This window comes from Chiloscyllium punctatum, chromosome 40, assembly GCF_047496795.1.
Source record: "Chiloscyllium punctatum isolate Juve2018m chromosome 40, sChiPun1.3, whole genome shotgun sequence".
Taxonomy (NCBI): domain Eukaryota; kingdom Metazoa; phylum Chordata; class Chondrichthyes; order Orectolobiformes; family Hemiscylliidae; genus Chiloscyllium; species Chiloscyllium punctatum.
Window position 1 is genome coordinate 44028081 of NC_092778.1, and position 15568 is coordinate 44043648.

At 40.2% G+C, this 15568-nt stretch overlaps 1 protein-coding gene and 1 pseudogene across 5 annotated transcripts in view; one reads left to right on the forward strand and one right to left on the reverse strand.

The window, feature by feature from the left end:
- Nucleotides 1-15568, reverse strand: part of LOC140464531 (CREB-binding protein-like) — a 204739-nt gene that overhangs the window by 12007 nt on the left and 177164 nt on the right. For all 5 annotated transcript variants that reach the window (XM_072559707.1, XM_072559706.1, XM_072559704.1 and 2 more), the window contains exons 28-29: nt 14492-14659; nt 293-454 (exon numbers count right to left, since the gene is read on the reverse strand). In XM_072559707.1, coding sequence (XP_072415808.1) covers nt 293-454; nt 14492-14659 — 330 coding nt within the window. The remainder of the gene's footprint in view (nt 1-292; nt 455-14491; nt 14660-15568) is intronic.
- Nucleotides 12320-12972, forward strand: LOC140464770 (elongation factor 1-beta pseudogene; annotated as a pseudogene).

The window sequence follows — 15568 nt, forward strand, 5'->3', positions numbered from 1 at the left end:
GCATTATTCTTGGTTGTGCATTGATCATGATGATGAATGAGTTGTCTGGTCCTAGTTGATGGTTTTCCCCTGAAGTTCAGTTGAACTTAATCATTGTTTATAAATGGACATCTAAACACAAACTGCTGTGTAACAAGCAAGTCAGTGACCTTTCTCCTCTTAGGGGATGCTAATTTTAAAAGAAAAATCATATTAAAGACATATGTACCCCATATTTTCCAAAAAAGTCAAATGTACAGGAGGAAAAGGAAACATATTTAATTAGGCAGAATTTAAGAATTACTTCCAGTACCTCTTTATGCTTTTCCATGGTTGCATACAACTTCTGTGACAAGTCGTTAGCTACATTTGGCATTCCAGGTTTTTTCTTGTTGGCCCGGCTAATGCTGCTTTTATTCTTATTTGTTTTTTTGTTGTTCTTTTTCTTTGCATTTTTGCTGTCTCCTTTCTTTCCCTGGAAATGGGTATAAAAAGGATAATTAACAATCTTAGATGCCTAACACAGAACAGCAATCCACCATGACTGTTCTTCTAAAGAATATTTTAAATATAGAATGCAACTAAAAAAATCTTGACAGCTTTATTTTCATATACATGCTAAGATTTTGTGCTTGGAGTCTACTTCACTGCAGACTCTTCGATCACAGCATATGGATTTAAGAGCATAAGAATTACAGGAGGTAGTTCATATGACTTATCAAGTCATAGTTAATCTATCTCAATTCCATTTTCCTGTCCATTCCTTATATTCCTTGATTCCCTCAGATCAAAAATCTGTCACCCTCAAACCTGAACATATTCAACGACGGAGTACTCACAGCTCTCCAAGGTAAAGAATTCTAAAGATTTTCAATGCTGTGTGAAGAAATTACATCTTAGTGCAGCTCTGAATGATATGCCTCACCCTGAGGCTGCCATGTTGCGCCAGTTTTCTCAGGCAGGGGAAACAACCCAAGTATTTGCCCTGTTAAGCTCCTTCAGAATCCTGTACGTTACAATAACATCACCTCTCATTCTTCTAAACCCCAGAGAGTACAGTTCCAATTTGTTCAGCCTCTCATCACAGCACAACCTTCTCATCCCAGGAACCAATTTAGTCAATCTTTGCTGTATGACCTCCCTCAAAAATAGAGACCAAAACTACACATAATATTCCAGTTGTGTACCCCACACAACTGTATATAAGCAAAAGTGTTGCATATGCCTATAAATCTGAAACAAGCATAGAGAATGCTGGAGAAACTCAGGTCTGGAACAATCTGTGGAGAGGGCAAAACAGAATTAATGTTTTGAGCCTGACATTAAAAGTCATTAAAGACTTGAAACATCAACTCTGTTTTTCTCTCCACAGATGCTGCCAGACCTGCTCAGTTTCTCGAGCATTTTCTACATTTGTCCCATATTATTGTAGCAAGATTTCTTTGACTTGCATTCTGGTCTCCTTCCAACAAAGGTCAATGCACTATTTGCATTTCTAATCACTTGATGTACCTGCAGGTTTTGTTTCTTGTAAAAGTTCAGGCCTCTCTAAACATCAACGTTTAAATGTTTAATGTTTTTAACAAATATGCTCTTCTGTTACTACAACTCAACTGAAAAACCACACACATCCTGTAATTAACCTCCATTATTCCATCTTGTTGCCCAATCACTTAACTGTTATATTTTTTCTGGCTCGTCATGTGCCCTACTCACATTGCTTATTAACATATCTCTTGAATAGTAGAACTGTATGCCTTTTTTTGTTAGCTCCTCTAATTGTGGGGCGGCACGGTGGCAAGGTGCTTAGCACTGCTGCCTCACAGCACCAGAGACCTGGGTTCAATTCTCGCCTCAGGCGACTGACTGTGTGGAGTTTGCACGTTCTCCCCGTGTCTGCGTTGGTTTCATCCGGGTGCTCCGGTTTCCTCCCACAGTCCAAAGATGTGCAGGTCAGGTGAATTGGCCATACTAAATTGCCTGTAGTGTTAGGTAAGGGGTAAATGTAAATGTAGGGGTAGGGTATGGGTGGGTTGCGCTTTGGCGGGTCGGTGTGGACTTGTTGGGCCGAAGGGCCTGTTTCCACACTGTAATCTAATCTAATCATAATCTTGACCAAGGTCTAAATTCACATTAACCATTTACCAAAGCAGAGATTAAAGCTTGAATCACAACTTTAAATGGTCACATTTCTCAAGTGCAGATCATAACCAAGTTATCAAACCACCATGCTGATTCCATGTGAAGACTGAATTAGAAACTCATCACCAACAGACTTCACTTCTATTAAACATGGTAGAAGGATCAATTTTTAAATCATGGTTGGATCAAATAGAGTCATAGAGACATACTGCATGGAAATAGACCCTTCGATTCAATTCGCCCATGCTGACCAGATATCCTAAATTAATCTACTCCCACGTGTTAACAATTGGCTCATATCCCTCTAAACCTTTCCTATCCATATGCGCATCCTTTTAAATGTCATTATTTACCAGGCTTCACCACTTCCTCTGGCAGCTTATCCCATGTATACACTACCCTCTGTGTGAAAATGTTGCCCCTTTTGTCCCTTTTAAATCTTTATTCTCTCACCTTAAACCAATGCCCTCTCGTTTTGGACTCGCACACCCTGGGGAAAAGACCTTGGCTATTCACCCTGTCCATGTCTATGATTTTATAAACTTCTATAACGTGCTTCTGATGCTCCAGGGAAAGTAGCCCCAGCCTAATCAGCCTTTCCCTATAGCTCAAACCCTCCAACCCTGGCAATATCCTTCTAAATCTTTTCTGAGCCCCTTCAAGTTTCACAACATCCTTCTAGGATGATCAGGGAGATCAGAACTGCATGCAGTATTCCAAAAGTGGCCTAACCAATGTCCTCGCAACTACTACACTCAATGCACTGTTCAATAAAGACTAGTATATCAAACACCTTCTTAACTACCCTATCTATCTGTGACTCAACTTTCAAGAAACTATGAACTTGCACTCCAAGGTCTCTTTCTTCAGCAACAATCCCCAAGACCTTACCATTAAGTGTATTAGTCCTGCCCTGATTTACTTTTCCAAAACACAGCACCTCATATTTATCTAAAGTAACCTCCATCTGCCACTCTTCGGCCCATTGACCCAACTGATCAAGATCCTGTTATACTGAGATAACCTTCCTCATTGTCTCTACCTTCAATTTTGGTGTCATCTGCAAACTTACTAACCTTACTTCCTACATTTACATCCAAATAATTTATATAAATGACAAAAAGCAGTGGACCCAGCACCAATCCTTGTGGCACACTGATGGTCACAGGTTTCCAGTCTGAAAACAAACCCACCACCACCACCCTGTTATCTACCTTCGAACCAGTTCTGAATCCAAATGGCTAGTTCTCCCTGTATTCCATGTGGTCTAACCTTGCTAACCAGCCTACTATGAGAAATCTTTTTGAACGCCTTACTGAAGTCCATATGGATCATGTTCATTGATCTGCCCTCATCAATCTTCTTTGTTACTTCTTCAAAAAACTCAACAGGTTAGTGAGACTTGATTTCTCACTGCAAAACCACACTGATTATCCCTAATCAGTCCTTGTCTTTCCAAATACATGTAAATCGTGTCCCTCAGGACTCCCTCCAATAACCTGCCCGCCACTGATTTTAAGCTCACTGGTCTATAGTTCCCTAGCCTTTCCTTCCCACCTTTCTTAAATAGTGGCACCATGTTAGTCAACCTCCAAACTTCTTGCATCTCATCTGTGACTGTCCATTATACAAGTATCTCAGCAAGGGGCCGAGCAACTACTTCCCTAGCTTCCCACAGAGTTCTAGGGTACACCTGATCAGGTCCTGGGGATTTATCTACCTTTATGTGTTTTAAGATGTCCAGCGTCTCCTCCTCTGTAACGTGGACATTTTTCAAGATATAACTATTTATTTCTCCACGTTCTCTATTTTCCATACCCTTTTCCATAGCAAACACTGATGCAAAATACTTGTTTAGTACCTCCCCTATTTCCTGTGGTTCCACACATAGGTGGCCTTGCTGATCTAGTTACTCTTTTGTCCTTAATGTTAGTGGAATCCCTTTGGATTCTCCTGAACACTATTTGCCAAATCTATCTCATGTCCCCTTTTTGCCCTCCTAATTTCCCTCGAGGATGGGAATCACTCTATCTCTGCTGTCTATACCTGATCTATGCTTCCTTCTTTTTCCTGACCAAAAACTCAATTTCTCTAGCCATCCAGCATTCCCTACACCTACAACTTCACTCTAAGAGGAACATACTGTCTCTGGTCTCTCGTTATCTCATTTTTGAAAGTTTCCCATTTTCCAGACGTCCCTTGGCAAACGTCTGTCCCCAATCATCCTTTGAAAGTTCTGGCCTAATTAATACAGTCAAAATTGGCCTTCCCCCAATTTAGAACGTCAACTTTCAGATCCAGTCTATCTTTTTCGATCATTATTTCAAAACAAATAGAATTATAGTCATTGGCAGCAAAATGCTCCCCCACTGACACCTCAGTCACCTGCCCTACCTATTTCCCAGGAGTAGGTCAAGTTTTGCACCTTGTTTTGTAGGTACATTCGCATACTCAGTCACAGAGATGTACAGCATGGAAACAGACCCTTCAGTCTAACCCGTCCATGCCTACCAGATATCCCAACACAATCTAGTCCCACCTGCCAGCACTCGGCCCATATCCCTCCAAACCCTTCCTATTCATATACCCATCCAAATGCCTCTTAAATGTTGCAATTGTGCCAGCCTCCACCACATCCTCTGGCAGCTCATTCCATACACGTACTACTCTGTGTGAAAAAGCTGCCCCGTAGGTCTCTTTTATATCTTTCCCCTCTCACCCTAAACCTATGCCCTCTAGTTCTAGACTCCCCAACCCCAGGGAAGAGACATGCCCCTCATAATTTTGTAAACCTCTATAAGGTCACCCCTCAGCCTCTGACACTCCAGGGAAAACTGCCCCAGCCTATTCAGCCTTTCCCTATAGCTCAAATCCTCCAACCCTGGCAACATCCTTGTAAACCTTTACTGAACCCTTTCAAATTTCACAACATCTCTCCGATAGGAAGGAGACCAGAATTCACGCAATATCCCAACAGAGGCCTAACCAATATCCTGTACTGCCGCAACATGACCTGTACTCAATACTCTGACCAATAAAGGAAAGCATACCAAACGCCTTCTTCACTATCCTATCTACCTGCGACTCCACTTTCAAGGAGCTACGAACCTGCACTCCAAGGTCTCTTTGTTCAGCCACACTTCCTAGGACCTTACCATTAAGTCCTACAAAGATTTGCTTTCCTGAAATGCAACACTTCGCATTTATCTGAATTAAACTCCATCTGCCACTTCTCAGCCCATTGGCAATCTGGTCAAGATCCTGTTGTAATTTGAGGTAACCCTCTTCGCTGTCCACTACACCTCCAATTTTGGTGTCATCTGCAAAATTACTAACTGCACCTCTTATGATCGCATCCAAATTATTTATGTAAATGACAAAAAGTAGAGGACCAAGAACTGATCCTTGTGGCACTCCACTGGTCACAGGCCTCCAGTCTGAAAAACATCCCTCCACCACCACCCTCTGTCTTCTACCTTTGAGCCAGTTCTGTATCCAAATGGCTAGCTCTCCCTGTATTCCGTGAGATTTAACCTTGCTAATCAGTCTCCCATGGAGAACCTTGACGAACACCTTATTGAAGTCCACATAGATCACACCTACTGCTCTGCCCTCATCAATCCTCTTTGTTACTTCCTCAAAAAACTCAATCAAGTTTGTGAGTCATGATTTCCCATGCACAAAGCCATGTTGACTATCCCTAATCAGTCCTTGACTTTCCAAATACATGTACATCATGTCCCTCAGGATTCCCTCCAACAACTTGCCCACCACCGAGGTCAGGCTCACTGGTCTATAGTTCCCTGGCTTGTCCTTACCATCTTTCTTAAACAGTGGCACCACATAAGCCAACCTCCAGTCTTCCAGCACCTCACCTGTGACTGTCGATGATACAAATATCAGAAAATTTTCTTGCACAAATTCCTTTCCATCTAAACCCTCAACACTATGGGAGTCCAAGTCTACATTTGGAAAGTTAAAATCACTTACCATAACCACTCTATTATTCTTACAGATAACGGAGTCCTCCTTACAAACTTGTTTTCAATTTTTCAATGACTATTGGGGGGAGTCTATAGTCTAATCCCAGTAAGGTCATCATCCTCTTATTTCTCAGTTTCACCCAAATAACTTCCTTGAACATATCCCCAGGAATGTCCTCCCTAAGTATAGCTATAATGCTATCCCTGATCAAAAACAGCACTCCTCCCTCCTCTCTTGCCCCCTTTCTATCCTTCCTACAGCATCTGTACCCTGGAAAGGTGTAAAAATTGAAACAAGTATTTTCATTCTTCCGTACAAGTATTTTTGTTCACAATTAGTAAATTTGAAAAGTACAAATAAGGGAAAATGCTGCTTGATCTCAAATTCACACATCTCAACATTACAAAGCAAATACATTTCCAAAATGTAAAGTCTCATTTGGCCATGCAGCAATTTCAGAATGGTTGGGACTACTGCTAATTCCCAGCTTGTCTGTGAAGACTGAAAGTAAACTTCAATTATAGGATGATGACATGTCCACTCTCTGAAAGCAATTCACCATCTCCTTTGTTTTATCACATTTTTTTGAAAATATAATCATCCAATTCTGTTTTGAAAGTGAGGATTGAAACTTCCTCCATAATTTTCTCAGGTGGTGATTCCAGATATTAACCAATGACATTTTCCTCATGTCATACAGCACAGAAGCAAGCTCTTTGGCCCACCATGTAAATGGCGACCAATAAACATCAAACTATACTAATCCCACTTACCGAAATTTGGTCCATAGCCTATTATGCCCTGACATTTCTTATCCAGATATGTCTTAAATGTTGCCAGAGCATTGGCCTCCAACATACTCTGATAACATGCTTATTTCTGGGTAAAAACAAAGTTCTTCGGATCACGTCTATCCACTCACTCCACTACGTCCTCTAATTTTAAATACGTCTGTATGAGGAAAAGATTCTCACAATCTGCTCTATCTCTGCCTTTCATAATTTTTTGTACGTCAATCAGACCACCCCTCAACCTCTCCTGCTCCAGGGAAAACAAACCCAGCCTATCAGGACAAGATTCTGGTTAATTTCCTCCGCATCATCTCCAGAGCAACAAAGTCCTTCTGACAGTGTGGCAACCAGAACTACACACAGTATTCCATCTGTAGCTATCCAATGTCTTGTAAAGTTGCAACAAGACTTCCCAACTCCTATATCCTGGTTAATGAAGGCAACCATCATGTACATGCCTTCTTCACCACTCTGTCCACCTATGGCCTTGTACATCAAGGTTCCTTTGCTCCTCAATACACCTTAGAGACTTACCATTCATTGTCTAAATCCTTCCCCCTAATAGACCTCCCAAAATGCATTACCTTGTCAGGAGTAAATTCTATCTAGGATATAATGAGGACTGCAGATGCTGGAAAGTCAGTTAGTGAAGTGTGGAGCTAGAAAAAGCAGCAGGTCAAGCAGTTCTCATGACAGATCCCAATCTGAAGCATCACTGCCCTGCTCCTTTCATGCTGCTTGACCTGCTGTACTTTTTCTAGCTCCACACTTTACTGACACTTAAATTCTATTTATCGTTGCTCTGCCCAATTTACCAGTTGATCAATATCAGACTGCAGCTTGAGACCATCGTCCTCATCATCAACACCTCCACCAATTTTCGTGGTTTTTACGAATCTATTAATACCACCCTTTACATTCACATCCAAGACATTAATATACACAACAAAACAAGAGTCCTAGCCCTTACTGCTGGTCAGAAGCTTAATATCACAAAGGCAACCATCCATCATCATCTTTTGCCTCCTATTTGTAAGCCCATTTTGGATTATGTTTGCAACTTGCCTGGATCCCATGGCTTGTGGACCAGCCTTCCATGTGGAACTTTGTCAATGGCCTTGCTGAAGTCCATGTAAGCAACATCAACTGCACCACCCGTATCAATATATTTCATCACTTTTTCAAAAAACAATTAAATTAGTCCGACAGGATTTCCCTTGAAAAAAATCCATTCTGACTATCCCCAATCAATCCCTGCCTTTCAATGTGTTGACGAATTCTGTCCTTGGAACCTTTTCTAATAATTTCCCTACCTTGGGCCTAACTGGTCTATAATTTCCTGGCCTATTCTTGCTGTATTTCTCACATATCCGCTACTCGCCAGTCATCTGGTACTTAACATGTGGTCATTAAAGTGTTTTATATATATCTCTGCTTGGGTCCCAGCAATCTCTTCCTTTGCCTTCCACAGCAGCCTGGGAAACATCTCATCAGACCCTGGAGATTTATGCACCTTTATGCCTGCTAAAATATTCCTCCTTCAAATTAATCTTAACATGCTCATGAACCTCATCATCCCAATTGCAAACTCCAGCTCAAAGTCTTTCTCCTTTGTGAAGTTTCTCACTCTCCAGAGTGAGAAATATTCTCTTAAAACCTCGTCAATGTCCTCTGGCTCTACTCAGATTAGCCTTTTGGTGTCCAGTAGGCTTAACTCTTAACCCTTAACACTTACTCTTTATGCACTTGAAAAATGTTTGGAGATTTTCTTAAGTGCCAAAGATATTTGTGGACCCTCATTGCCTTCCTAACTCCTTTTTTTTAGGTACCCACCTATTACACACTCGAAATTCCCAATTTTTAATGCTCTGTACCTAACACATGCTTCCTTCTTTTTCTTTCGATATCTAGGATTCCCTGGATTTGCTGTCCTTTCCCTTCATTTTGAAGAGATATACGCTGGCCTTGAACTCTCACTGCACTACTTTTAAACGAGTCTCACTTTTTGAAGTATAGACTTACTTGCAAGTAGCTGCTCCCAGTCTATGCTTGCCAGATCCTGTTTAATGATATTGAAATTGGCCTTTGTCAACTTTTAAACACCTAATTTGTGCACTATCCTGATCTCTTTCCATAATTACTTTGAAACTTAAGAGTTATGGTCACTATCCTCAAGAAATTCAGCCACCAAAACTTTAACTACCTGACTAGCTTCATTCCCAAGGATAAGGTCAAGCATTGCCCCATTTCTAGTAGGACTATCTACATAGTGGCACACAAAGCTCTCCTGGATCCACTTTAAAAGTTCCATTCAGTCTAATCTTTTCACACTTGCTCGATCCCAGTTAATGTTGGCAAAGATGAAAGCCCCTACTTGTACAACTCTATTCCTTTAACACCTGTTTGTAACTTGCTTACTGATTTGCCCCTCTAACTCATTGACTGTTGGGAAGCTTGTAATATAATCTCAGCAAAGTGACCATCCTTTTTTTATTTTAAGCTCTACGCAGATGACCTCATTTGAAGAGCCTTCTAAGACATTATTGCTGTGGTCATCATTGCTTTTTTTTCATCTCAATTGCCATCTTCTGGTTTTTGAGCTATATGCAAATGTGAATAGTTTCTCTTCAGACACTGTGACCATACTATGGCTTTAATCAGTATATTATGTGCTGGTATGAAGGTTGAGACAGAAGTAATGAGCAGTCTGCTAAAACTCAATAAACAGCTTGAGAGGCCTTGGAGTTCTATTAAAAAAAGTTGGAACAATAGAAGTAGCCAGAGTGGGTAGGGTCAAGCTCCCACAGAACCAGAATTTTTAGTGGCTTTCTGCAGTTGCTGGGGTCTTGAAGCTGGATGAGTATGTTCTTATACCTTCCTGTTACAACTAAAAGCCAGGGTTCTCTTCCTGCTGTTAGAGTTGCATGTTAGACAATCTCTTTTACTTTTGCCTTCGCCAAAAGGTGTGTTTCTGGGATGCTACTTTATTAGAACAGTTAATTCCCAATAATTATTAATAAAAATATTATTTTGATAAACATTTTAATGGAGTTACAGTTAAGCCAATTTTTCTCTTGTTTTTATTTTGTATGTTAACTGAAGTGTTTAAAAAGTCAATAACTTGATCAATCAAATTGCATATGGAACTCAAAGCCTTATCCTTACCTTTAAAATAAGAAAAAAAGTTAGGTCTAGACTAGCTTCTTAATATATTTTGCAAGAGTTTGGTCTGGTTCATAACAAACTGGGGGGATCCTGTCAGATCAAGATCTCTAATTCCAGGTTGGGTTTAGGAAAGACAGTGAGTGGCGAGAGCTGTTTTTTTAAAATTTCAGGTGTTGCATTCAGCTGGCTTAAACAGGATGTACCATACGTAATAATGGTTCTTTCAGTCACTCAGTTTCCTGGAGGTGAAAGAAGTCACTTCGGATGTTTTACAGAAAGTTAGCAAAGCTTTCGGAATTGGGAAACAAATTGAAGTGTTGCCTGTGTCTGCGAAGAAAGGGGAAATAATTACAGTAATAGCTCTACATTTATAGCAGGCAGAATACATCAGAATGATTGGAGATTGCTAAAATTCAATTGCAAATGAAGCAGCTTGAATTAGAGGCAATGGCAAGGGAAAAGGAAATACAGCCCTGGCAGAACAAAGAGAGAAAGAAAAGTAAATGAAACAGTTTGAATTACAATTAAAAACAAAGAAAAAAGGGAGCTTCCTTGCAGAAGGGAGAAAGAGAGTGTTTTTGAACTTCAGAGATTGGAACCAAAAATTCAAAGTCTATTTAAAATGGCAGAGGTTGAGATCAAAGGTAGGAGTATTGACAAGGGCAATCCCATTGTACGCCAAAGACCTGATGAGGGTCTGTTTAAATATTCCAAGTGTCATCTCAGCTCAACAAGAAGGATGTAGAAGTTTTTTTCAATTCATTTCAGAAAATGGCTAAACAAATGGAAGGGCTGCTGACCCTTTGGTTTTGCTGATTCAAACAAAGTTGGTAGCTAGAGCTAGTGAGGTACTTGTGTCACTATCAGAGGAGTTTTCTGGGGAGCATGAGGTACTTAAGAAAGCCACCTTAAGTGCATATGAGTTAGTACCAGAAGCCTTCTGTCAACATCTTAGGAATTTAATGAGGGAACCTAGTCAAATGTATATAGAGTTTGAAAGGATCAAACAAAGTAATTTTACTGAGTGGATAAGGACATTGAAAATACATCAAAAATATATGCGTAAACCTTACTCACACAAGTAAATTCTTTAGAGATCGGGCACTTTCTTCTCAGCCAACCTGATCAGGTTGTACATTCTTTTACAACTTTTTAGCTTCCAAAGAGAGAGAAACCATTATTTTGGAGGAGCTAAAAAATTCACTTCGTGAATTACCGAGAACTCATGTGGAAGAGCAGAGAGTGAAAACTGCAAGATTAGCAGCAGAAGTGGCAGAGGATTAAGAGTTTGTTTATAAATCAAAGTTTGGCTTCCGACATCAATTTCAATCTGTAAAGGCTAGAAATTGGGGAAAAGAGAAATCCTCAAGCGACAAGGGAAAAGGAGATCTCATTGATGATAGCAAAGATAGCTTACCACAGGGTAAAAAGGAAATCCATGAGGGGGAAGAGAAGTAAAAAAGCTCAATGCTTTCACTGCAATAAAGTAAGCCACATGAAATCGCGGTGTTAGTGGTTTAGAAAATGCACTGGGAAGATGGATGTGGGAAAACAGATTAAGCCTGTGAATTTTGTTGAATTGGTAAAGGAAAGCATAGTGGAAGTTAGAAAGCTGCTTTTTAACCAAGTTGGCTGACAAGAAAGTACCAGATCTCTAAAGAATTTACTTGTATAAGTAAAGTTTACTAATGTATGCCAGGAGGAGTGGTTAAAGAAATTAAGATTTTTAGAGATACAGGACCAAGTCAATTGTTGACACTGAGAGGTGAGGAGATAGGTAATTCAAGCAAAGGATAGTGGAATCAAGGGTTATGGAGATAAGGCAGGAACAGGATACTGATTAAGGATGATCAGCCATGATCATATTGAATGGTTGTGCAAAATCGAAGGGCAGAATGGCCTACTCCTGCACCTATTGTCTACTGCACTAGACTGGCCCTAATCTTAACCTAGTCATTCTTTTATTCCTGACATAACTATAGAAAGCTTTAGGGTTTTCCTTCATTCAACGACTTCTTATGTCCCCTCCTAGCTCTTCTTAGCTCTCTCCTTTAGGTCCATCCTCGCTAACTTGTAACTCTGAAGCACCCTAACTGAGCTTTCACATCTTATCTTTACATAAGCCTCCTTCGCATGTGACGCAGACAGGTCATTGGAGACTGGGAGCTGCTGAACTTGCCCACCTGCCCCCTCTCACACATACAGACAGAATTAGGCCACCTGCTCCTCAGTGCCTTCCCACCCCTCCCCTCACACACATGGGATTCAGCGACCTCAAATCCCCCTCCAGCTGCAAGGTGCTGAATGACTACCTGGCGGACAGGAGCTACATAGAGGGGCATGTTCCATCTCAAGCTGACATAGCTGTGTTTGAAGCTCTTGATGCTCCATCATCAGTTGATTTCTCCCATGCACTTTGTTGGTACAGTAATTTTCTATCTTACGAAAGCACCAAGGCTTGCCTTCCAGGAGTTAAGCAATCCCTCGGTAAAAATGGTCCACAAAATGTAGCAGATACAACATCAGCAAAAGCTGTGGATGATGATGACAACGACAAATGATATCAATCTCTAAAATGCAGAGGCTAAAAGGCTCAAAGAAGAACGTCTAGCTCAATACGAAGTCCAAAAAGCCAGCACTTATTGCAAAATCATCTATTTTGTTGGATGTAAAACCATGGGATGATGAAATTGACATGGTCAAATTGGAAGAATGTGTATATTCAGTGACAATGGATGGCTTACTTTAGGGTACCTCCAAATTGGTTCCTGTGGGCTATGGCATCAAAAAGTTACAGATTCAATGTGTAGTTGAAGATGACAAGGTGGAAACAGATATGCTGGAAGAAGCTGTTGTTGCATTTGAAGATTATGTACAATTAGTTGATGCTGCAGCCTTCAACAAAGTGTAGAATGACAACAAACGAACACTTAATAAAAACTGACACGTCCAGGAAAAAAAGTCTCCTTCTTCCTTGATAAAAGATTCAACTTATTTAATAAACCACAGTTCCCTTGCACAACCACTTCCTCCCTACCTGACAGGTACATACTTAACAAGGACATGCAGTAGCTGTTCCTTGAACATGCTCCACATTTCAATCGTGTCCATCCTCTGCAGTTTCCTTCCCCATTCTATGCATCCTAAATCTTGCCAATCTGCATAATTGCCTTTCCCTCAACTACAACTCTTGCCCTGCAGAATATACCTATCCCTTTCCATTGTTAAAGTAAATGTAACCAAAGTGCTCACTTTCCTTCAAATCTAACTCCTGGCCTGGTTCATAACACAGTACCAAATCCAAAGTGGCCTCACTTCTTGATGGCTTATCTACATACTATGTCAGGAAAACCTCCTGCACACATTGGACAAAAACTGACCCATGCCAAAAATTGTGGTGCTGGAAAAACACAGCCGGTCAAGCAGCATCCGAGGAGCAGGAAAGTCAAAATTTCGAGCATAAGCTCTTCATCAGGACTCTGATTTTCAGCATCTGCAGTCCTCACTTTCTCCTCCAAAAACTGACTCACCTAAAGTACTTGAACTATAGCATTTCCAGTCAATATTTGGAAAAGTAACCTGTTACTTTCGCTCCTATCCAGGAATCATCTTTCCAATCTTTTCCTCTATATCTCTGGAACTATTCGGAGGTCGATAGAAAAATCCCAACAGGGTGATCTCTCTTTTCCTGTTTCTAACCTCAGCCCATACTACCTCAGTAGATGAGTCCTCAAACAAGGACAAGTAATACTGTCCTTGACTAACAGTGGAAGGCATGTGGAAGGCATTTGGCAGCCTGAAAGCTGTGTTAACCACTGTCCCAGTGTTAGCCACACCTAATTATGCAATGACATTCACGGTAGTTATCAATGCTAGTGATGTGGGTGTCTATGCTGTACTCTTGCAAGACGACAAGATGATAGAAAGATCTGTTGGGTATTTTTTCAGAAAACTGAATAATCATCAACAGAAATATTCCACAATTGAGAAGGAGATCTTACGTTGGGTGTTGGCGTTACAATATTTCAACATTTATGTTTTTAGTAATGTGTGTGAGACAATTACATATACTGATCATAACTCCAGAAAGTTTTTGGTGAAGTTTAAGGTTAAAAACTCCAGACTGTTTATATGGAGCTTATTGCTGCAGCCGTTCAATTTGAAAATCATACATGTGGCAGAAAACTTAACTGCAGACACGTTACCACAATTTTGAAGGAGGAAGACAGTGGCAGCAATGGCAGGAAAAAACAGACTGAAATGGACTGTCATAGTGAATGCTTGCATGCTTAAAGTCAACGTAATGTTTACATATTGTAGTGTACTAATAGGGTAAGGCTCAAGATTTTTTAAAAATGAAGCCATCTTTGTATATTAAAAAAAATCAATGACCCAGAAAATCCTCAGCACAGTCTCCTCAAAAAACTCACATCAGGGGTTTCACTGGGGATGCTGTTCTCTTCCCTCTTGCGTTCCTCTTCTTCCTGCTCCAATTCTTTTATGCTTTCTTCTAGTACATTGGGCCAAAAGTCACCCTCAAAATAAGGCAATTCATTTGCACTGGTCAGACGGTCCTCTGTTGCCTGTTTGAAGATATCCTGTCAGCAAAGCAAAAAGAAATCACCATTAAACAACACACAGTCTCTTGCACAAAACAATAAAGCAGGAAGAGGCTTTGCTTAAGTTTATATTATTAGTATGGAAAATGATCAAGGAAGGCCACAGAATTCGTCATTCTGCTATTTCAAAGAACAGAAACTGATTATTATTTTACAAATCAAATACATACCAACTATTCAACACTGATTAATTGTCTTAAAACTAATTAACATCATTGCTCCGTTGGAAGTATTGTCATTTCTACTTGAAACTTTTGTTGGTGTATTACTGCATTCAAGATACTATCATTCAGCTTTTGACCTATTTAGAAAGTGCAACATTTCAATCTATTTAGTATAATTTGCTGAGCACTGGCTGATAATCATGCATTCACAGGGACCCCGCATTGATTAACACTAGTTAGACTAATTTGGTTGACTTTAAGGAGGAATTTGCAGGAAAAATCAACTGATTTGGTGAGAAAGGCAGACCTAAATAGATAGTTTTAGTGTTGATAATTTAAATGAAGTGTTCAGTAATCAACTTTAAAGGAGGAATTGAGCAATCTAAGGATCTATTACACGGCTACTGAAGAATAGCTGAGTGTGCAGATAACTCTTGAACAGATATCTTTAGCTGTACGCACACGAATACTGCCTTGTACTCCATTTGACATGTCTGAACTTTATGTTTAATCAAGACTACAAAATTTTGGATCTGCACCATACTGGAACCATCAGAAAAGTCTACAAGAACTACTGCACAAAGTTTACTACAACATAAATGTATCGTGGGTCATTTATTAATCATTAAAAGTACTGGCCTCCTATTTCAGGGACTTGAAGACAACACACAGAAAGTGATGACAAATTGATGAGAAAGTACCTGAATGATAACATACTTTAAGA